Consider the following 24,779-nt stretch of genomic DNA (forward strand, 5'->3'; position numbering starts at 1 on the left):
TCTCCCCGCCCCCCCCCAAAAGAAGAGAATGGCATCTATAAAATATTAGCTAATGAGCTTGACTTCCACAATGATAGCTGGTGATTCTTTGTTCAGGGCTAGGGAGGCCATTATACGTAGATCTCAAAAGACTGCTTGGGAGGTATGTCATTTTCTCAGAGTATTTATCTGAGATGTGACTGAGAATGGGCCAAGACTTATCAAACCACTAACTACTACCCACTTCTGCTGATTCACATGGGAACCAATGATGCTGCCTGAAAATAATCTGGAATCTCTTTAGTGACTTGGAAGACCTGGGTGGAAACTAGGTCGACCTGGGGGCACAGGTAGCATTTGTATATCTCTTTGCTCTTGAAGATCATGGCTTTCAAGGAAAAAGAAGACTATAGGACATGAAGAGCTAACTGTGTAGATGGTATCAGAGAAGACAACCATGGTGAAGGTGGCATAGTGAATGAGGCACTGGACTTGGAGTCAGGAAGACCCAAGTTCAAATCTTACCTCAGATATTTACTTACCTATATGACCCTAGACAAGTCCCTTAACCTCTTTGTGTATCAATTTCCTCATTTGTAAAATGAGTAATACCTTTCAAGGCTTCTTTCAACTTTAAATCTATGAATTTATGAGTAAGATTTTAACATTGTTGTATCTATGAACAGAATGCCTCTTATCAGAACTGCAAAGAACGTGTTTGACTAAAAATTTGTCAAGCTAGCCAAGAAGGCATTGAACTGAAAATGATAGGGAACAAAAAACATCCAGATACCACAAAAAATCCATTTTATATGGAAGATATCAGATATAGCAGACTAGGAGTAAAAAAGGTGTTTATTTCGTTGACAGCAGTAAATAGCTTGGAAAAAGAATCGAGAACAGCAACTATGATGCAAAGTACTAATGACAAGATAAAAGCACTGTAGGACAGTGAAAAAAAATGGGATTTGGAGTCAGGCAACATGAGTTCAAATCTCATCTCTGTTGCTTACTGCCCATGTAAGCAAGTTACATAATGTCTCTTGGCCTCTTTCATTCACGCATCTGGAAATTAGAGGACTGGATTCAGTAGCCTCTGAGGCGTTTCCAACCCTGAGTCTGTCATATTTCATCTTAAGATCTGTTCAAGGCAAGAAGTGAAACAAGGAAAAGATAGACTCACTACCAGGGCATACTGAGTCACATGAATGGGGAATGAAGAAAAATAGGACTATTCAATGATGATTTTGTTCCTAGCTTCTCTAGCAAGGAATGATTTTCAGATTGTGAGGATAGAACCTCCATGGAATTAGTCAAAGGATGGTAAAGAGAGGTGCCAAAAAAGAACCATTGTTAGACCATAGAGATCTTTGATGAGTTGTGGAGGAAGGAAGAACTGCATGGAAACTGGAGATGGGCAGATATCCCCATATTTTTTATAAGGGGAAAAAGGCAAATTCTGCAAACTGCACATTTACAAGTCAAGGAGAGAAAGGAAGATGTACACCAGTAACTGCAGAGGAAAATAGAACATGGTAAATACACACAGAGGTACAAAAGGCATCATGGTATAGTGGATAGCTGATGGAGTTGAAGTCAGAAAGACCTGGATTCAAATTCTGCCTTCCACACTTATTAGCTGCCATTTCATGCTTGCTCAGTTTCCTCATCTAAAAAATGGCCTCTAAGGTCCCTTCCAGATCTAAATCTATGATTTTATGATCTTAAAACACTTGATCTCTCTGACCCTGTTTCCTCTTCTGTAATAATAATAATAACTAGCATTTATATAGCACTTTAAGGTATGCAAAGTGCTTTGTAAATGGTACCTCATTTTATCCTTACAACAACTCTGGGAGGTACGTGCTATTATTATACCCATTTTACAGATGAGAAAACTAAAGCTGTGAGAGGTTTACACAGGCTCACACAGCTAATAAATCTGATGTGGGATTTGAATTTAGGTCTTCTTATCTCTAGGACCAGCACTCCTATTCAACTGCACCAGTATAAATTAATATAATAGAATGCTGGTAGCTTACAAAAATGCTGTTCTGAAAGTTACCAGGTATAAGTCAGGGAACCTAGTTTGCCACTTACTTCATTTGTCCAATGGCAGCTATGCAGTGCAGAGAGCTAGAATTAGAATCAGAAAAACCTGAGTTCAAATCCTGTCTCAGATTACTTACTAACTGTGTGACCCTAGGCAAGTCACATAAGTAACCTGTTTGCCTCAGTTTCTTCAACTGTAAAATAGGGATAATAGTACCTCCCTCCCAGAGATAGTGGTGTAGATCAGATGAGCTAACACATACAATGCTTTGCAAACCTTCAAGTGTTACATAAATCCTAGCTATAATATAATTACATTAGCATTATTTCTCTCAGGTTGGCACTTTGATGGGATAGTGGTTAGCAATTATTTTGCCAAATGTAAAGTGATGTATAAAAGGCAGCAGTTATTATAATTGTTATTTAGTACTTTGGCCAGTGATACAGCTTCCAGTTCATCTGTACCTTGTCCTGTGCCATTCTTGTTCTGTAAGTCCTCTATACAAGATTTACCCGAAGGGGATTTGTTCTCTGAAGTTTGGATTCAGTCAAAGGGCCACCCTTGAGGACCTAGAGGGCCATGTGTGGCCTCAAGGTCACAGGTTCCCCACCTCTGATTTAAAAAATAAAAACTGTAAGACTGCTACTGTATTTTTCCCCACTAGCTCCTGGGATTGAATTATAATATGATTTGGTTAGCTACAGTACAAAATTGAATTTGCTTCTTGTTTGTTTTTAATAAATAGAATAAACAACTCTAGATTATGATGGTTTTTTTCTAACTGGAGAAGTAGCATCATAGACTGGTATAGCTCTTCTTTGCCTGTTGTAGGTCTAAATTTTCTGGTGGTTCCCCTTTTCTTCTTGCTTATGGGCTCTGATTGACCATTTATATAGTTCTGAAGTGGATGAAGTGACTCACTGTAATTTCTCATTGGATTTCTTTTTTTCTTTATTTTTGCTTTTTTTTGGGGGGGGGCAATTGGGGTTAAGTGACTTGCCCAAAGTCACATGGCTAGTAAGTGTGTCAAGTGTCTGAGGCCGGATTTGAACTCAGGTCCTCTTGACTCCAGGGCCGGTGCTCTATTCACTGTGCCACTTAGCCACCCCCTCTCATTGGATTTCTTCTTTTTTTTTTTTAAAGCAATTGGGGTTAAGTAACTTGCTCAAGGTTACATGGCCAGTTATTTCTGGGTGTGCTGCTGAGTGTCTGGGCCTGGATTTGATTCCCAGGTAGTCCTGACACTGGAGCTGGAGTCACTGGATTTGTTGATCATTATTTTGTCTGTTTTAATTTGGTCTTTTTTTGCTGGAGTAGGTATAGTAGCAGCAGATGGCATAATGAATAGAGCTCTGGACCTGGAGTCAGGAAGACCTGAGTTCAAATCCAGCCTCAGACTCTTACTAGTTGTATGACCCTGGGCAAGCCATTTCACTTCTGCTTGCCTCAGTTCCTTTAACTGTAAAAATGAGGATACTAATAGTGTCTAATTTGTAGAACTGTTATGAATTTCCTCATCTATAAAGTGAAAGAGTTGGACCTGAGAACATCTAAGGCCCCTTTCAATTCTAAATCCATGATCCTAAGATACTTAACCTTTCCGAACCTGTTTCCTTATCTGTAATAGTAATTGCTAGCATCCATATAGCCTTTTAAACTTATAAAGCAAACTTAATGTAAATGCAATAAGATTTGTAAAACAAAACAAATGCCATTTAACATAGTGCCTGGCATATGGTAGGCACTGTGTAAATGCTTATTCCCTTCCCTAGGTGTGCGGGAACTGGGATGCCTGCCTCTGTTCAAGTCTGAAGTCTGAATCGTGTCCTAGTTTTTATTTTTTTAATAGGAGAAAAGAAAGTCTACAAACTTGTAGCCAGTGAACCTGACCTTAACTCTTAGAAAAACTTATCAAAGACACGTTTACTAAAGATTTATAAATGGGAGCAGTGATTGCAGAGAGAAAGGTCATACCAGATCAATCTTATTTTTTTTTTTCATGACACGGTCACTAAATTGGATAGATCAAGGGGATGCTATATAGTTCATTTGATTTTAGCAAAGTGTTTGTCAGAACAGATGACTGGTGTGGATGCATCAACCATGATCCTATCTAGATAAGGTCAAGAGTGTTAAAGCTCAAAATGAGCTGGGGATGCCAAGGGGAAACCAAGGACAACAAGAGTTTCTTAAACTATATTGAGGCAAGGAGGATCAAAGAAGGGCCGGGCCATATGCCTAGGATAGATGGGACATTGATGACTGACAACAGAGAGAAGGTAGAAGCGCTTATTCCTCTTCTGTTTCTCCTTTTTCTGCAAAAGAGCATGAACTTGATACTGAAAATGATAGAATAAAAATGACTAATGGAATTTATAATGAAGATCAATAAGGAGGTAGTATTGACAAATGTGTTGTTCATTCTTTGTTTTCAAAGAGAACCAGTGACATCATGGGATGATATCTGGACTTGCACATGAATTGGATTTAAGTGAGGCAGAGCTAGCGAAGTCATCAGCCTCACTCTCTCTTCCAGAGTGATGAAGGTGGCAAGACAAAAAAGTCAAGACAGCTGGCAATTGTCCAGGATGCAGTGAATGACCTTGGCATCTTTAATGTCTGACCGAGCTGTAAGTGCTACATAGTGCCTGCTTCCGCTGCCTTCATGACCACTGGAATAAATTGTTCTCTGCCAGTGTGACTGGGGGAAGTCTTCACATGCTTGAAGTGGACATCTCCCTAACCCACCAACAGGTTTGAGACCTGTTGGCTACCCTCAGCCTGGGTACCCTCAGTTTAACCCATCTGCTGAGATGGTTCTATCAGGGTGTGGCTGCTGTGCATGCCACAGCTTCTTGGAGCCACAGGTGAGCAAAAGTTACATAGTGCATTAATGCCATAACCTAGACTAAAACCCAGGTTAAAATAAAAAAAGTAAAGTAAGAGGTTAAAGTAGGTCCTAAAAAAAACGACTGTAAAGTACTTTTTAAAATAATCACTGATAACAATGTAAGTCTTGAGTTGCTTATGACTGTTAACTAGTAAAAATAAATTAGATCAAATCTAAGTTAAATCATTATGATAAAGTGATATAGTCAAAGGAGCACTGGGTTTGGAGTCAGAAGATCTGGGTTCAAATCTAAGTTCTCTTACTACCTATGTGACATTGGGCAAGACATTTAATGTCTGTAGTCCTCAGTTTCCTCATCTATAAATGACTTTCATGGTACTTTAGGTCACCAGTTGGCAGATGTGATTACTGAGCTAGGTAATATTGAAAAAATCATGGAAATTGGGAGAGGTATCAGGATTGGAGAAGCAAATGGCCTGATTTTCAAAAGAAGAAAAAAGAACAGAGTCTGCAAACCATAAGGTCAGTGAGGTTGACTTTAATTCTTGGGAAAATTCTAGAATAGATCATTAAGAGATGGTTGTCAGATATCTAGAAAGGGAAATAGGGATCACAAAGAGGTATCATGGCTTCATCAAAAAAAGTTATGCCAGACTAACCTCTTTTCCTTTCTTTGACAGGATTACTAAAGAAGTAGATGAGGGGAATGCTACAGGTCTAGTTTATCCAGAATTTTGGAGAGAGTTCAATCAAGTATCTTATACTATACTTGTAGAGAAGGTAGAGAAGATAAAATTTGTTCTGTTTGGCTTTTGCAGGCCACACCTGCAACAGTGGGTAGAAGTTGCAAAGAGGCCATTTTGACATCAGGAAAGTCTTCCTAATAATTAAAGCAATTCCAAAATGTAATGGCCTGCCTTGAGAACTTGTAGGCTTAAGCTCTTTGAAGTTCCTTAAACAGAGGCTATAAGATCACTTGTTAGGTATGTCATTGTGGGGACTTCTTTTGTATGTGGGTTAGACTAGATGGCAGCTTCTGACTCTGAAACTTATCATACTATTCTAGTAGAAATTATGGAGAAATATGAGCTGAGTGACAGTATAATTAATGAGTAGTTGTTAATTGTTCAGTGTCATCTTGGAAAGAGATACCTTGGAGAGAACTACAGAAATTTGGTTTTTGGGCTTGTGCTGTTTAATATTTTTATTAGTGACTTCCAGAGAAAGAACTGATAAATAGATGTATAGAATGATTTTACATATTATATATATATATGCATATACATATATACCTATTTGTGTCTAATGGTAGCCATCTCTAGGGTTGGGGAGGAGGAAAAAAAAGAAATTTACGTGATAACTTTATTATATATCTAAAAGGATAGCAAATTGTATGTAATAGATTTGCAGTTTCATGTACAATCATCTCTTTTTTATGCTATGTTGTGGAAATGCTTGTTTTATTCCATAAATTAAAAAAATTAAATTAAAAAAATATATAGGTGGCATGCCCATCAAATTTGCAGATGGAATAAAGCTAGGAGGGAATTATATGGAGGATAGCAGAACCAGTACCAAAAAAAAACTGAATAGGCTAGAACATTAGACTGAAATTATTAAGATGGTAGGAGAAACTAGGTAGCTCAATGGGTAGAGTACTAAGCCTGAAGTTAGGAAGACCTGAATTCAAATCTAACCTTACACTTACTAGCTGTCTAACCCTGGGCAAGTCATTTAACCTCTGTTTGCCTAATTATATTGGAGAAGGAAACAGAAAACCACTCCAGTATCTTTGCCAAGAAAACCGCATGGACAGCATTGGCATGTTATGACCCACAGGGTCACAAAGAGTCAGATACAATTGAACAACAATTAAGATGATATTTAATAGGGATAAATGCAAATTACATTTGAGTCCAAAAAATCAACTTCACAAGTGCAGGATAAGACAAGTCTTGATGACAATTCATCCAAAAGAAGTAACTTTTAGTGGATTATAAGCTCAACATAAATTTACAGAAACAATAGCCAAAAAAAGCTAATGCAATCCTGGGCTACATTAAGAGAAAACTAAGACCTAGGATTAGGGAGGTGGTAGTTCTGCTGGTCAGAAACACAGCTGGAGAAATATCTTCAGTTCTGGGTATATTTCAGGAAGAATATTGATAAACTGGACAGTGTCCAGAGAAGGGAAACTAAGATTGTAAAGGACCCTGAGACCATGCTCTGTCAGGACCATTTGAAGATACTGGGAGTGTTCTGCATGGGGAAGAGACACATGCAGGCAGAGTGGATCTGACAGGTGTGTACAAGTATTTGGAAGGTTGTCTTCTGGAAAAATGTGTTCTGCTTGGCTCCCAAGGGCAGCAATATATAGAAATTGCAGAGAGACAGACTTAAATTGGGTATAAGGAAAAACTTCTCTATATTTAAAGCTATAAATAAGTACAATGAGCTACCCTGGGAAGGAGTAGATTTCATAAGAGGTCACAGCAAGGATTAAGATATTGTAGTGGTGATTCTAATTCAGATAGAGTTAGACTTGATGGATGCGGAGGTCCATCTGGGAGGATCTGTTTGCTAGTATGCTACCTTCGGAATCAAAGCCTCTTCGAGTAGGAGGCCGGACCCTTAAGGTCCTTTCCTAATCCTAATTATGAGCATGAAGATTTTGATTAGAAGTCAATGACACTTTGAAGTTGAACATGATTAAAGAAGCCATTTCTGTGAAGAACAAATAGAGTCATCATTTCCTAATTAGCCTAGCAAATTCCCTAAGTGTTTATAATTATCTGGTATTATATTAAGCAGAACAGAACTCAAATGCAACTCAAACACTCAAATGGATCTGTAATCTCAGTGACTTGGATGTTTTCTCCAGGAATCTGGATCACAACCTATCCCTGTCTGCCCATCCTCTGTAACTCTTGTCCATGTCATCTCTTACCCATAAATTTGACACCACCTAAGCTCTATTACTGTGTTACTGTATACTTTCCTCTTTTTCTCTTAGTAGAACTCAGGATGCCAATGGGGCACTTGACTATACTGGAAGAATTTTACTCTTGTTCTATTGTGTTAAATCAAGGCTTTCCTATACTATGTCCTATATGTCATCTTAGCCTGAATGCTTGTATGGGAACTGGAAGATCTCTTCCTCTTCTGTAGAGATCCAGGCAGATGTCAAATTTTAATGTTTCCAGGGGGTTATGCTGACTGAAAGATGAGCAAGTCAGATTCTGATATTTCCAGGAGAAAGTTGGGTGGAAGCAGAAGTCAAAGAGATTTGTGAAGAGTGCCCCAATATTAAGCACTCTGCATGTGAGTCCAAAGTTTCTGCTTTAGGCCAAGGATTATAGCAAATTAAAACTACAGTTTGTGGCAATGCCCGCTACTGTTCATTCCTTTGTAGTATTCAGAACCTGACTGCAGGATGGTCTCCCTTTTGCAGTTTCTTATACATTTAAAATTACACACCCACATGATTTTTTAAAATTTAATTTAATTTAATTTTTTAATTAATTTGTTTCTTTTTAGTTTACAGGATTCAATTCCACAATTCCTTGAGTTTCACATTTTGTCCCCCTCCCTCCCCTTCCCCCCCATGGTGGCATAGGATCTGTAAATACTTTCACATTATCACACCCACATGATTTTGACAACAGGTTAATTGTGGGTGAGAGTTTAGGTATAATTTTAAATCTGCATGTTTTTGCCTAATGTGGGTACCTAGGAAAAATAAATTATTTATATTTAATTCTGACTTCAGGAAAGCCAAATTAAATGACTGTGGCATAGTAGAAAGAGCCTTAGGCTTAGAATGGAAGACTTATGTTCAAGTCTTGACTCCACCCCTTATTGGGTGCAGCCTTTTAACTGAGTCCAAGTTTTGCAGAACAAATTCTTTTATTAAGGGAATTTGTTCTGTGAAGTTTGGATTCAGTCAAAGGGCCACAAACTGAGGCCTAGAGGGTCACGTGTGGCCTTGAGACCGCAGGTTCCCTACCCCTGCCTTATTATATGACCAGTGCATCTTGGTAACATGGAAAAAGCTATGGATTTTGTGGTTCAGGAGACCTGCTTGCAATGCCAAGTTTTCCACTAACTAGCTGTAGGACCATGGACAAATCTCTTATCCTTCCTGGGCCTCATTTTCTTCTAAAAAAAAATAGATAAAAGATAAAATTAGATAAAAAAGATAAAATAATAATAAAATGTAGATAATAATGCCCATACTCCCTGCCTTATAGGGTTGTTTTAAGAAAAGTGCTTGTAAGACATATAATGGTACTATATATACTACATACATATATATATGTGTGTGTGTGTGTGTGTGTATTATTTAAGTGTGAGCTACTGAATATCAGGAAAAGTTTTTTTAGTAATCAGAGTAAATCATGTAAGAGGATAACAGGTAAGCATGGCTATGATACAATTAGGATAGAGATTAGACCTGTGTGTTCGTCATAGGGAAGAACTTACTCTACCAATGTAAATTGGCACCTTCCCTGCAAAGTTGTCTAGACTTCAGTGATTCTTAAACTTTGGGTTGTGAAAAATTTGCCAACAGTAAAAGGTTTCTGAACATGCAATGACCAAAAATTAATTAAAAATCAAACTGTAATGAATCCGGGGGTGTTTCTGGCAGTGTTTATCTGCAATGCATCTCGCTGCAGCCTTGGTTCTGCATACAAAGCATGCACACTTTTGACTGCCCATGCCCTTCGGCCATGCAACACCAATAAACACTGGGGGGTGGAGGGGAGAGTAAGTTTAAAAAGCCCTGATCTACAGTACGGAGAGGCTAATCAATTTGCCCTGGGGCTCATACAGTCAGCATATTGTCTGAGGTAGGATTTGAACCCAAGACTTACTGGCTAGCTATCAGCTATGTGGTGTAAAAGGAAGTCAACTTCTGACAAGCATCCTTTTGACATTACTGATTTACAAGTCCCAAATAGCCTTCTCTACCCTCACAGACACGTATTGAAGTGGCTCCCTGAATGAGAAAAGTGATGAAATGGCAAAAAATTACATCTGCAATCCTACAAGAATATTCTTTCCATCTTTTTTTGGTTATCATATGTAAATTCCAAGATTATCACTCTTGGAATCTGAAGAGTACAAAAGGGATCCCCCCACCCCCAATATATTTTCATGAAGTACATAACAATTTGGCACCACTTTGCCTAGAAGGAGGGAGGGGAAGTAATACTTGCAGCCACATGTCATGAGGTCGCACATACAGGAGGCCAAGCAGGCATTTCAGTAATTCAGTGGAAAAAAAAGATAGTGAGACGAGTTGTTTGATACTGTCCTGTCAACACTAGTTGATAAGAATCCTTAGATATTTGAAACAGTTGCTCTGTCATTCCCATCCGGCCAAGCTCTGTTGAAACTCTTTGTTTTTCAGTTCTTTATATATTTAGAGAAAGATTCAGCCCCAGAAAACATAGTGGAGAATAGGGATTATCTTCAGGGGTATGCTCTCTGCCTCCATTTCCTTCCATTATTTCCTCCTCTCCCCCAGCCATGGACCCTTTTTGTTCTTACTGTTCAGTCATTTCTGTCATGTCTGACTCTCTGTGGACCCACTTGAGGTTTTCTCGGCAAAGATGCTGGAGTGGTTTGCCATTTCCTTCTGTAACTCATTTTCCAGATGAGGAAACTGAGGCAAACAGTGTGAAGTGACTTGCCCAGGGTCACACAGCTAGCAAGTGTGTAAGGCTGGATTTGAACTTAGGAAGATGAGTCTTCCTGACTTCAGGCCAAGCATTCTATCCACTGCACCACCTAGCTGTTCATTATGGGCCCTCGAGTTAGAGACAAAACTGATCATTCTTGTACCTTGAGGCAAAAGCAAAAAATGCACCCTCAAATCAACCTTTTAAGGTGAGTTAAATTAGGGAGTGGGTGATACCAGCTGAGAAGGAGATACTGTGGGATGTGACTGCTAGGGCTAACTAACTGCTATGTAGCTGAAATACTAGGGCAGCTAGCAGGCACAGTAGATAAAGTGCAGTCAGTTAAAGGAAGACTCCTCCTCCTGAGTTCAAATCCAGGCTCAGACACTTACTAGCTATGTGACCCTGGGCAAGTCACTTAACCCTGTCTGTGTCAGTTTCCTCATCTGTAAAATGAGCTGGAGAAGGAAACAGCAAACCACCCCAGTTTCTTTGCCAAGAAAACCTCAAATGGGGTCATGAGGAGTCAGACACGGCTGAACAACAAAAAGCCTAAAATACTCCAAATGCTATCAGCCCCCTCTAAATTTGGGTGCCATCAGACAGGCATTCTTCCTGAGTTACGGCTTTGCTTCTGGCATCCTGATACACTGATTCACATTAAGGTGACTTTGAATTCAGAGCTGGAGGAGGTCTGTGTGATTATCTGCATAGTGTCCTCATTTTGCAGGTGGGAATACTCGGGCCCACAGAGTTTAATTAATTGACTCCAGGTTCCATAGGGAATCATCAGCAGAGCTGACTAGACCCAAGATTTCCTGACTGACTCACAGACCAGTGCTCTTTTCATTTTTCAGGACTGTTTATTCAATGTGTCATACCTCCCCACCCCCCAAGTGCATCTATCTGTGGTTTTAAAGAAGACCTACGGAGAGGATACTATTCATATCAAAAGAATGAATCTCTAATGCTAAAAAAAAAACATCATGTCCCACAGCATCTGGGTATGGAGATGTTTGGGAGCAAGAAGGCATTCTCTTTCATCTTCAAATCACAGAGTTGACTGCCCCCTCTATCTATCAAGTAAGGCCAGCCCTGCCTAATAACATTTCAACTGCTTGATGAGTGAGTTAAGGGATTTTTAAAGTAAATTTTTTCCACTCATCATTTTAATTTTATAATTATACAAGATCTCCATAATCATCCATTCAATATTATGTAGTTTATGTTCAATACAAATCCCTTCATCACTGGGACCTTAATTTTTAAAAAATATTTCTGGCAAATGCACTGGGCTGGAAATAGAAAACATGCAAATAGCATATGCAAATTATATTTTGGTCTGTGATGTTGTCTGATACAATAGTACCCAGTGAGAAATAAAATAGTCAAAATTAATGCCAAGAACCTCCATTAGGAGAAGGAATTTTCAACTGAACAAAGACCATAGGTATTATATATCTGCTAGAAAAGGGGTCTTCATTTTTCTACTCTGCCCCATTTTTAATATCTATGTAACAAAGCCTTAAAATCTTCCAAGATGTGCTGCATTGTGGAAAGAATTTGCTGTAGTTATAATCCACCTTTGAAACTCAACGAGCTCTTAAATATTTCAAGAAAATATGTTCTGTAGAAAAAAGAAAACAGAAAGATTATATCCATGGGCATTTATACAAGTAGAATATTGATTCAGTCTCCCAGTGTTTCTATCATAGAACCATTAGATACAGCAACAAATATGCCCTTCTGAGATGCAAAGAGTACATAACTCCCTCTAAATGTGTTGTTTATTATTCAGTCTGTGGGTAATATGTAAGTTGTTTTTAAAGACTTTCTCCCCTCGGAGCATCTCAATTGCACATCTACTCTTTTTCTAGCACCGTAGGGGGATACAGACAAATCAATGACCTTGGCACTGACTTTAAAGAGCTTTAATCAAGATAAGGAAACACTAATGGTGGTCTAATGGTAGTGATCTGGGGCAGGGAGAGCCAGGGGTTGGTAGGAAGGAGGGAGAGGGAGGGAAGAAAAGAAGAAGAAATGTATATGGTAACTATTATATATTAAAAAGTAATAGCAAGTTGTGCTCTCTTTTTTTATTATACTATGCTATGGAAATGCTTATTTTATTCAATTTTATTCCAAAAATAAATAAATAAATAAATTTTTTAAAAGTTAAAAAGAAAGACAAAGGAAACACAACGAATAAAAATGAAGCAATAAGAGAACACATGAGGCAGAAATGCATTTTGATACTGGGAGGTGGGGTAGGAATAATAACGATCAATAATGATAGCTGACATTTATATAGTTCTTTCTACGTACCAGGTCCTGTGCTAAGAGCTTTACAAATACCATCGCATTTGATCCTCACAACAGTCCTGAGAGGGAGGTGCAATTATTATCCTCATTTTATAGATGAAGAAACTGAAGCAAACAGAGGTTAAGTGACTTGCCCAGGGTCACATAGTGAGTGCTGGATGCTGGATGCTAGATTTGATTTCAGGTCTTCCTGACTCAAGGCTTAGTACTTGAAAATGATGACTGTTGGAACATCTAGGGGATATAGCATCTTGCCATGGAGTCAGGAGGATATGAGTTCAAATCTAGCCTCAGACACTTACTACTTGTGTGACCCTGGGTAAGTCACTTAACCCTGTTTACCTCCAAAAGAGAAGAAAAGAAAATGATAACTGTTTTCATGTATTTAAAGAGACTTCATATAGAAGAGAGATTAGACTTGTTCTGCATGTCTCCCATGGGCAGTACCAGGAGCAAAGGGTAGAAGCTGAATAGAGTCAAATTTGGAGTTAGTGGAAGGAAAAACTTCCTAAACAATCCAACTTCAGGAAGTGGTAGATTTCCTATTCCTTGGAAGTCTTCAAAGCAGACAGAGGCCAGAAGGCCACTTTTCTGTCATGGTATAGCAGCAGTTGTTCATGGAAAGGTTGGCCTACCCCTAGATAGCCTGAGAGGCTCCTTACATGTCTAAAATTTCATGATTCTTCAGGAGCAAATGGGAATGAACACTGGTCTTGGAGTCAGGAAGATTTGGGTTCAAACCCAGCCTCTGGCACTACTAAATCATCCCAGACACATTTAAACTCTCTGAAGCATCAGGAGCTAAATCTTGAAGGATTCTCAGAGGCAGAGGTGAGGAGAGAAAACCTTTCAGGCATAAGAGACCACTGGCACGGAGATGTGGACTTGGGCATTGTAAAACCTAGGACAGGAGTGGGAAACCTGTGGAGACCTTGAGGCCTCAGGTTCCCCACCCCTGACCAGGATGTAGAATGGAGCTCAGAAGCTTGTTTTATGGTTTCATTAAACAAGACATAAATAGCTAAAAACTTCAATGTGTGACTTGGTTAATCCTATTTTTTTTAACTAAATGATGATAGCAGAACTTACATTCATATTTGAGGCCTGAATTGATTAACCTTTTTCAGGAGAACTCTTACAAGGATTATTCTTTTTTTAAACTGTTTTACAGACTCACCTCTTTGGTGTATTGCTGGCAGTTACAGGAAACTTAATCATCAGCATTTCACTCAACATACAGGTATGAAAAATATTCTTGTAATTTAATGGTTTTATTTCCTTTAAGCTTATTGCTTCAGTTTCCTTTCCAGCCCTTCCTTCTGGGAGTTTTTTATGCAGGGCATGAAGACTCTTTGGAAAGCATTCATTTGCAGACCACATGGGTTTCCATTTTTCCTTTTTTTTTTTTAACACTTAAGAAAACTAGGCTAGAACCATATGGTTTTCCCTCTTTTTTAGGAGAAACCTATGGAAGGGAAAGGAGGGATGTGAATCAAACCATGAACCCGTTCCACTTTGAGACCTTGTGTAAGTCACATGACCTCCAGGAGGGCCCTTAGTTTCCTCATCTATAAAATGAGAAGCTTGGACAGGGAGATCTTTAACGTTCCTTCTGGCTCCAACATTGTATCCTTCCTGGGCCCACAGAATGAACTCTTATTTACTCAACTTTGAACTAAATATAAATAACTTTTTTTTAACAGACCTAAGAACCAAACTCTTGCTTTATTATTATTACATATTCAAATAATGTGCCAGGGTGAACTTGAAGCATTCAGCCAATCAAGAAGCATTTTACGAAGTTCCAGGCATCTGCTATGGGATGCAAGGAGGGGGAAGGAACAAGTATTAATAAAGTGCCTACTGTGTGCCAGGAACTGTGCAGTTTACAAAAAATACCTTACAAATATCATCTTATTTTGTATCAAAGAATGTACAAAGACAAAAAAAAAAAGTCCCAAACATTCCCTGCTCTCAAGAAATTTACATTTAGTTGAGGGGAGAACATGTGATGAGAGCTTGGGACAGTAAACAGAGCACCAGACTTGGAGTCTGCAAGATTTCGGTTTGGCTCCTAGCTCAGATATTTACTTGCTGTGTGATGCTGGCCGGGTCATTTAACCTTTATGTCTCAGGTTCCACATCTATAAAATGAGGGGGTCTCTAATGCCCTTTCCAGCTCTAAATCTATGATCCAGTGATTCTTTCTACACATATAAATATCTACAGAATTAACACACAATCCATATGAAGCAGTTAATTAGAAGACAGTTAAGAATGGGAGAGGAGAGACTTCCTGGAGGAGATAGAGCTTGGGTTGAAGGAAGGGGGAGATTGCGTGAGATGATGGCAACTGTATGCTGGTAAATGTTTAACAACCAGCTCTCCGACACAAGTTTAAGTATCACCTGCATTATTAACATTTTCTCCATCACTTTCTTAAATCTAGGCACTGAACAAAACAATAAATCAAGCCCTGATCTGTAACACTGGCCAGTTTCCAAGGTGAAAATGCTAACACTGAAAACACAATTGACTTCAGACAGTTTAAGCTGATTTCTGATGTCTTTCATTAAAAAATATTCCACAGGGGTGGCCAGATAGCACAGAAAGTAAGAGCACCAGCCCCAGTGTCAGGATGACCTGGGGATCAAATCCAGGCTCAGACACTTAGCACCCACCCAGAAACACCTGGCCCTGTAACCTTGAGCAAGTTACTTAATCCCAGTTGCTTAGGGGTGGCCAGGTGGTGCAGGGAGTAAGAGCACGGGCTCCAGTGTCGGGATGACCTGGGGATCAAATCCGGGCTCAGAAACTTAGCACCACACCCAGAAATAACTGGTGTGTAACCTTGAGCAAGTTACTTAACCCTGATGGCTTAAAAAAAATTTTTTTTCACATACCCTTGGGCATAGATGAGGAATATGGGCAATCCATGCATGGGGAATGGACACTCCAAAGGCACAGAAACAGTAGGTGACAGGGCCATAAGTGCGGAATAGAGAGAAAGCCAATTTGGCCTAATTGTTTCTCTCCCCTTACTTCCCCTTCTTGGACTCTGCTTTCCTTCAGGATGGTACCTTGTGCTGGTAGCACTTTATCCTCCCAGTTTCTAGATTCTTTGAGTTGTTTCAGTTGTGTCTGACTCTTCATGATCCTGTTTGAGGTTTTCTTGGCAAAGATACTGCACTGGTTTGCCATTTCCTTAGAAACTTAGGCAAAAAAAGGTTAAGTGACTTGTCTAGGGTCACATAGCTAGTAAGTGTCTGAAATCAGATTTGAACTCATGAAGATGAATCTTTTTTACTCTATCCACTTTCCCCCTAGCTACCACATGTATTTCACCTTCCTTCTAAACTGTATGTATCATATAAGTATATTTTTTTTACATTTCTCTACCATTCAGATCTAAGCATCTTGAGGTCAGGGACTATTTTTGCCTCTCTTTGCAATCCCAATGCTTGGCACAGTGACTGACATATATATAGTAAACACTTAATATATATTTATTAGCCATTGACTGACTGGCCATAGAGTGAAGAAAGGGGAGTAATTTATACTGAGGGTAGAAAGGTAGGTTGTAAAAGGGCTTTAAAAGTCAAATAGAGACCTCGAGATGACCATAGAGATAATCAGGGCTCCCTATTATTGAGTATGGTGATGTCATAGTCAAATATATACTTTTTTTTAACTTTTTGGAGGGGGGAATGCAGGGCAATTGGGGTTAAGTAACTTGCTCAAGGTCACACAGCTAGTAGCTGTAAGTGTCTGAGGCCGTATTTGAACTCAGGTCCTCCTGACTCCAGGTCCTGTGCTCTTTTCTTTGCACCACCTAGCCACCCCCCAAATGTATACTTAAGGAAAATAATTTTGGTAGAAATGTGGAGGATGTATTGGAATAGGGAGAGACTTGAGATGAGGAGGTCAATTAGGAGATTCTTGCTACTTGAGAAGTGATGAGGGTCTGGTGGAAAGAGCCCCCTGGATCTGGAGACAGGAAGGACATGGGTTCTAACCCTGCTTCTCATACTTACTAGCTGAGTGATCATGGGAAAGTAGTCATCTCTCAGAGCCTCTGTTTCTTCACCCTTAAAATGATACCTACCTCATAGGGCTGTTGTGAGGTAAGTACTCTGCAATCCCTAGAAAGCTTGAGAAATATCTGGTTGTTATCATTCAAGAAAGAGGAAACATGTAAAGCATTCTCTTTTTTTCATCGTCTCCACCTAAGTCACCTTTTAAAAATCGATGCAAGATGCTTTCTCTTTGTGAAAAATGTTTTTGTTTATACTCCTTATTCTATCCAGAAATATTCTCACCTTAAATCAGCACATCAAGGAAGCCAAAAGCCCTACTTCCGAAGTGTCTTGTGGTGGTGTGGGAGCCTCCTGATGGCAGTTGGGGAGACAGGAAACTTTGCAGCCTATGGATTGGCACCCATTACTCTCATTGCACCTCTGGGTTGCATGTCTGTTGCAGGTAAGACATTTTTCTATATTTTGAAACAAAGATGTTCCCTGGTATATTCAAAACACAAGAGAAATCATCCCTGCACAGGATCCCAGCCTCTGATTTCTGAGTTCATGGCATACTTACCATTGAATTGATTAATCATGCTGAGTTATGACTTCACATTGAGTGATCAGTTATGGGTGAATTAATTTCTCATAGAATCCCAGAGTCAACTTAGGAGGGACCTTTGGGGTCATCTAGCTGGATCAGAGGAGCATAGATTTAGAGCTGCAAATAGTTTAATCTAACCCCCTTATTTTCTAGATGAAGAAACTGAAAGCCAGAAAGATGAGCAACATTTCCCTGGTCACCCAGGAAGTGTCAGAGGCAGGATTTAAACCCAAGACCTGTGACTCAGAATCTAGCATTGAATTTTTTCCATAGCATTCATGACAACCAGATAGACCTCCAAGCTATATTCAAATACCTCTGGTATTACAGAGCTGATTGCCTTATGAAGTAGCCCTCTCTAATGGGGGCAGCTAGGTGGTTCAGTGGATAGCATGGTGGGCCTGGAGTCAGAAAGACATAAGTTCAAATCCAACCTCAGACACTTACTAGCTATGTGCCTTTGGGTAAGTCACTTAACCTGTTTGCCTCAATTTCTTCAACTATGAAATGGGAATAATATTAGCATCTGCTTTCTAGGGTGGTTGTGAGGATCACATGAATGAATATTTGTAAAGCCCTTAGAATAATGCCTGGCACATAGTAGGTGCTATATAAATGTTGGCTATTATTGTTATGACAGTTAAGTGGCAAAGTGGATAGAGCATCTGGCCTAAAGTCAGGAAGTCCTGAGTTCAAATCTGCCTCAGATACTTATTGTCTGTGTGACCTTGCCCAAGTCATTTCACCCTGTTTGCCTCAGTTCCTCGTCTGCAAAATGAGCTGGAGAAGCAAATGGCAAATCACTCCAGTACCTTTGCCAAGAAAACCCTAAATGGTATCACAGAGAGTCAGACACAACTGAAACAATTGAACAAAAACAACAATTGTTATTATTCAAATCACTCAGGTTTATTAGAAAATTCTTCCTTATATTGAGTCTGTTTTTCTGTACCTGGGGGAGTACAGTAGCTAATCAGAATAAATTTAATATCTTTCCAAAATAACATCACTTTATTTTTTAATTAAATGTTTTATTTAAAAGTTAACATTGAACATCAATGTAATCAATACTGTTGGAGGGACAGCGTGATGCCATAATGAGAGTGCTGAACATGGAGTCATAGGATGTGGTCTCAAACCTGGCTCTGCCAGGTGGTGCAGTAGTTAGAACACCAAGCCTGGTGTTAGGAAGACCTGAGTTCAAATCTAGCCTTAGAAACTTAGTAGATGTGTGACCCTGGGCAAGTTACTTAATCTTCTGTTTGCCTCAGCTTCCTCGTCTATAAAATGAGCTGGAGAAGGAAATGGCAAACCACTGCAGTATCATTTGCAAAAAAACCCCAAATGGGGTCAGGAAGAACAAATCACTTAAGCTTCCTAGCCTCAGTTTTTTCATCTATAAATAAGGACTAGATGATCTCTTAACAGTCACTTCAAGATTCCAGTTTATGATAGCTTTTGAACAAAACTTGCTTAATAACTATTTATGTTTAGATTAATTTCAACACAGAAAGGATCATAACAATTTTTCAGTCTCTCCCTCTAAAATCCTCATCAGGATTCTTTGTCTACTGGATTTCTTTCATTTTTCCTCTCATAGGAAATGACATTCCTTGACATATTGAAAAATTGGTGTCAAGGTTCCCCTTCCCCTCCCCCCACCCATCCCAAATCTTTAAGATCATAGATGGAAGGAACTTCAGAGGTCATCTGGTTCAACTCCCTCATTTCCCAGGTAACAAAACCAGAGAAACTAAGGTTATGCAGGTAGAATAGGATTTATACACCAGACCTCAGACTCGGAAGCCAAATGATGTCTCTACTACACCAGAGATACTTTGGGAAGGGAAGGGTAGAAAGAAACAGGCTAAATACCCCAGTTCCTAAAACTGATGATATTTCAAATCTCCTTACCATTGTTCTTTTTCATAGTCACCCTTCTTATCCGTCATTATTCATGAAACTTACTAGAATTTTTAATTGGACTTTCTGGTGTTACTTTTAAAATGCAGATTTAATTTTTTCCATCCATTATGTCCCTGGTTTATTTTCTGTCAGTGAAACTAAATAGGTTGGTTTCATGGTCTGATTTTCAGTTTCTGATTCTTGGAAATTAATATCAGCGTCATTCATGAAATAGTTACAAAAATCCCTTGCACTGGAATTAAGCAATTATTTCACTTCATGTTAGGCTTTGTTAAACCAGGTTTAAATTTTAAACATATTGGAATCGTACCACTTGAACATTCAAAAGCTATTCCTCCCTGCATATATCTTGATGTCACTTTTTATTAGGTCAGGAAATTTTGAAATTGACCATGTTGTGATGGTTATAGTCTAGTTTCTAAATCCTTTTCTTTCAAAGAGTTTCATCTGTGCTCATTTGAAGTGCTTTCCCAAGCACTCTAATAAGGGGAAATGAAATGTCTCTAAACGTCAAAAGGGAAAATTCGTTCCCTAAGCCCACTTCAAGTCAACAACTTCTTCTGAGGTTTCTCTGCATCTGCTGCCATGGAAACCTTGTATTTCTAAATCTCTGTAAAATTTAGAGCCTTCTTTGATATGGTAACAAACCAAGAGAGATGCCTTCTGCCTTCTGTTAACAAAGAGACAAAAAAAAAAATGTGGCGATGTGCCTTGATTTTAAGATCTCTAAAATGTTTCTTATGTACTTTTACATTGCCAGTGAAGAGGATTTGATTCAACTACCTAAAACAAAACGCAATCCAGACTTGATTGACTTGGATAAATATGCAGGTTATCTAATCAGTTATTATTTATGAGCATTCTGATCGAATGAGTAAATTAGGGCATTTCTCACTTGTTCTATTCTTTACCTCCTAGGCAACCGAATACCCTTGACATTTTTTTTTCAAAGAACCCCAGAAATGAGAAATGGAAAAAAAAATGTTTTATTGTCAGCCTTGGTGCTTCTCCAGACTCCATCTATTCTTGAAATGCTGTGTGGGGGTTTTCTATGATAGAATTCTGTTTGCTTGTTAGAGGCAGCTTATTGTGGTGGAGTGCCAGCCTCAGAACTAGGAAAATATGAGCTCTAGCTCTGCTGTGAGTCATACTAGCTGGGTTACCCTGGACAACTTATTGAACCTCTCTGGTTCCAGGAAACCCTCTAAGACTAAATGAGTGATGGACAAGGTGTGGAACTATATTGGCAGAAGTTTCCTCAAATATGTGTGTATATATTACATAAACATACACACACATATATATAACATATAAAGATATACATACATGCATGCATGCATATATGGACAGGTAGGTGGCACAGTATATAGAGTGCCAGACCTGGAGTCAGGAAGACTCATTTTCCTGAGTTCAAATCTGACTGTAGACACTTACAGTGTGACCTTGGACAGGTCACTTAATCCTGTTTGACTCATCTGAAAAAGGAGCTGGAGAAGGAGATGACATACCACTCCAGTATCTTTGCCAAGAAAACCCCAAATGGGGTCATGAAGTCAGACACAACTGAATAATGACTGAACAAGACCTACATATATATGTGTGTGTGTGTGTGTGTGTGTGTGTGTGTGTATGTATGTATGTATGTGCATACACACTAATATAACTCAGTATATCATTTCTCTATTCTTAACCTTTAGAGGAAGTTTGATGTGGTGGAGAAAGCATCAGATTTAAAGCTAGAGCTTTAAATCCTAAATCATTTATCTACTTAATCTGTATGACCTTGAATAGGTAATTTAACCTCTCTGAGACTTCCTTAGTTTCTTTTCTCTAAAGGGAAGGGGTTGGATGACTAGGTGAGAGGTGTCAAATGCCTTCAAGGCTTCTCACCACCTTCACCACTCCCTAGGGCTACCTGAACAATATTAAAATGTAATTGAAAAGTATTTAACAAAATAAAGAAGAATACAATGAATCTTAAATCACATTACTTTTTACACTGTCACTATGCCTCCTGCAAAGATTGTTATGTATAATTTAATGTCCTCCATTTTTATTTGAGTTTGATACCACTGAACTAGATAATTTCATATATTGAGTGTTTTAATTAATTTTGATTTACATGACCAAGGCATGCGTTTTGATAAGCCAAGGGTAGGACTGCAAAAACAGGTGATACATTTTGTAGAATCAAAAAATGTTACAACTGAAAGAGATATTCGAGATTATGTGGCCAAACCTCTACATTTTATAGATAAGGAAACTGAGGCCTAGGGGGGGGGGGAAATGACTTGCCCAAAGTCACAGTGGCAAAGACAGGACTAGAACAGGGAGCACTAAAACCCAGCTGTCTTAGCCACCAGTCTACTAGGACTCTTCTACTGGTCCCCAATTTCTAATATTCATAAAGTATCTACAGACATTGAAATTCTGTAGATAATATTGATTTGTTTTGGGGAGCTATTTGTGGTTTATGGGAATGATTAGAAATTAGAGTTCTCCAAAAGTAGGATCAACTTCTTTGGGAGATGGAGTGTTCCTCATTTTGGAAATATTTAAACAAAGGCTGAGTAACAGATTGTTGGGAACATTGTAGAAGGGGTCTTTGGTCAGACATTGGTCATAATAGATGACCTCTGAGGTCCCTTCCAGGTCTCAGATTCTGTGATTATCACATGAAGAGGACTATTTTAGAGTAAAGGGGCAGGTGTTTCCAAAGAAGGACACCTTTTCTCTGGGAGCTTTGCATTTCTGGGACAAGAGTGTTATATGGAGAAAGGAAAATGGCAGATCAACATGAGAAAGCAGATTAAATTGGCAGTAGTTGTGTCTGTCCAGTGTGTTCAGGGCCATCAAAGAAGAAGGGATTAAGGCAGCTAAGTAGCACAGTGTATCGTTGTGGATTGTTTTTTTGTTGTTTTGTGGACTTTTTTTGACATATCTTTTATTTTATCAAACAGATGTTAAGTATATCTTTTTTTTTTTGGAGGGGCAATTGAGGTTAAATGACTTGCCCAAGGTCACGTGGCTAGTAAGTGTTAAGTGTCTGAGGCTGGATTTGAACTCAGGTCCTCCTGACTGCAGGGTCGGTGCTCTATTTGCTGCACCACCTAGCTGCCCCTGTTAAGTATATCTTTAATAAAAAGTATATTTTTTCAAAATCTAGCCATGATCATAACCCATAGATTTTCTCCTCATTTAATTTATTTTTTAAAAAAAAACATTTTATTTTTATATTCAGTTCCTGAAATTTCTCTCTCCCTCCTGTCCCTCCTCTACCCATTGAAAAGGCAAGAAATTCAGTACCCATTATATGTATGAAGTTACACAAAACATATTTAATGGAGAGTTCTGGGTCTGGATTCAGAAAGATCTAAATTCATATCCCACCTGCAATATTTCCTAGCTGTGTAACCCTAAACAAATCACTTAACCTCTATCTTCCTCAGTCTCTTTATATATAAAAAGAGAATAATAATAGAACCTACCTCATAGGCTTGTTGTGGGGATCAAATGAGATATATCATGTAAAGCACTTAGCACAGTGCCTGGCACCTAGTATGTAATTAATAGATTTATGTTTCCTTCCCTCCTCATCCACCTGAATCAAGATTCTGGGGATTGGTTTCCTAGAAAAGGGTATATTTCAAGAAGAATTAGTTTGTTTCAGCCTTGACAAAGTATTTAAACTACCATCAAAGAGATGCTACCTGTGGAGTGGTTTCCTAGGGTAGGGTATATTTCAAAAAGAATTAATTTGTTCCAACATTGACAAAGTATTTAAACTACCATCAAAGAGATACTGCCCCACAAATGTAGACAGTTCCCAGGTATAATGGATAAAGTCCAGTTGGGATTCTAAAGACATATACCCTAAGTTAGAGATGTATCATAAGCTAGGTAAGATAAGCATAGAGATGAGTCATATAATTGGAAGGGAGATAACTTTACTTGTTATAAGCTGTGTATTCATGCAAGAGTATATTACACCCTTGTTCTTCATGGATGTGTTCAGAAAAGACATAACAATCGATGAAAATCTAAGTAATAGAAAGATCTTGATGACAGCATCAAATAATGAAGTTCTTTGGAGGGAGAGGGAAAGAAGGCTATGGAGTACTGATGGTAAAATCCTTAAAGAGAGAGAAGACCCTCCGCTTCTTAGAGGCTATACTAAATGCCCACTAGAGTACCACACTATGTCTGTCAAGACCCTTCTAGTCAGCCATGTTTGCCATCTCAGACTCTTCTTTTCACTCACCCACATGTCCATTCAACTGCCAAGTGATGCCATTTCTTCCTCTATCATCCCAATCAGATCTGCCCCCCTTCTCTCCTCTCCTACCACAACCATCCTCTTTCAGGTCCCATCGCCTTCCCCTTGATTAACTCAGTAGCCCTGCCTTCAGTCTCTTGCCTCTCTGATCCATCCTCCACACAGCCATCAAATTGATATTCCCAAAGCACAGGTCTAACCATGTCATTCTTTTCCTCCTACGGTCCCAGTGTCTCCAGGATGAAATGCCCTATGTGACATTTAAAGACCTTCACAATCTGGCTTCCACCTACCCTTCAAAGGTTGTTATTTATCATTCCCCTCCACACACTCTACAATCTAGCCCTACAGGCATGTTTTCTGTTCCTCACAAACAACATTCTGTCTCTCCCATCTCTCTGCTTTTGTACAGATTCCTCTCCCCACCCCACCTCCCCTCAATCTGGAATATACTCACTCCTTTCCTTCACTAATTGGGATCCCTGGCCTTCTTCAGAACTTAGCTCAAGCACCACCTCCCACATGAGGCCTCTCCCAATCCGTCTATTTGTGTCTTTTTCTGCCCAAGTTAGCTTGAATCAACTTTGTATGTACGTATATATGTACGTATGTATGTATGTGTATATGCACGTTTGTGTGTATTTTTGTTATTCAGTCATTTCAATTGTGTCCAATTGTGTCCAACACTTTGTGACTCCGTTTGGGGTTTTCTTGGCAGAAATACTGGAGTGGTTTGCCATTTCTTCCTCCAGCTCATTTGACAGATGAGGATAATGAGGCCAGTAGGGTTTGCCCTGGATCACACAGCTTGTAAGTGTCTTAGGCCAGATTTAAATTTGGGTCCTCCTGCCTCTAAGCTGGGCACTCTATCCACTGTGCCTTCTAGCTGCCCATGAATATGTACCTGTGCGTAAATGCACATATGATTTCCTTATATGAGATGTACCAAAAGTCTGGATGCAGTTTTAGATTTTAATAGATTTAATAGCTTGAAACTGAATTCAGACTTTTGGGTCACTGTGTGTGTGTGTGTGTGTGTGTGTGTGTGTGTGTGTGTGTGTGTGT

General features: G+C 39.1%; 1 protein-coding gene across 5 annotated transcripts in view; it reads left to right on the forward strand.

Moving 5' to 3' along the window:
- NIPAL2 (NIPA like domain containing 2) overlaps positions 1-24,779 on the forward strand; it is a 138,985-nt gene that overhangs the window by 42,803 nt on the left and 71,403 nt on the right. For 3 of the 5 annotated variants that reach the window (XM_069081212.1, XM_069081211.1, XM_069081215.1), the window contains 2 exons: positions 14,061-14,129; positions 17,197-17,368. In XM_069081212.1, coding sequence (XP_068937313.1) covers positions 14,061-14,129; positions 17,197-17,368 — 241 coding nt within the window. Of the gene's footprint in view, positions 1-4,469; positions 4,663-4,718; positions 4,900-14,060; positions 14,130-17,196; positions 17,369-24,779 lie in introns of those variants that run through there. The other 2 variants (XM_069081214.1, XM_069081213.1) reach the window with 2 other exon arrangements.

Source organism: Petaurus breviceps, unplaced genomic scaffold (assembly GCF_028583685.1).
Source record: "Petaurus breviceps papuanus isolate PSGF00001 unplaced genomic scaffold, PetGlider_PUasm1.0 98, whole genome shotgun sequence".
NCBI lineage: Eukaryota > Metazoa > Chordata > Mammalia > Diprotodontia > Petauridae > Petaurus > Petaurus breviceps.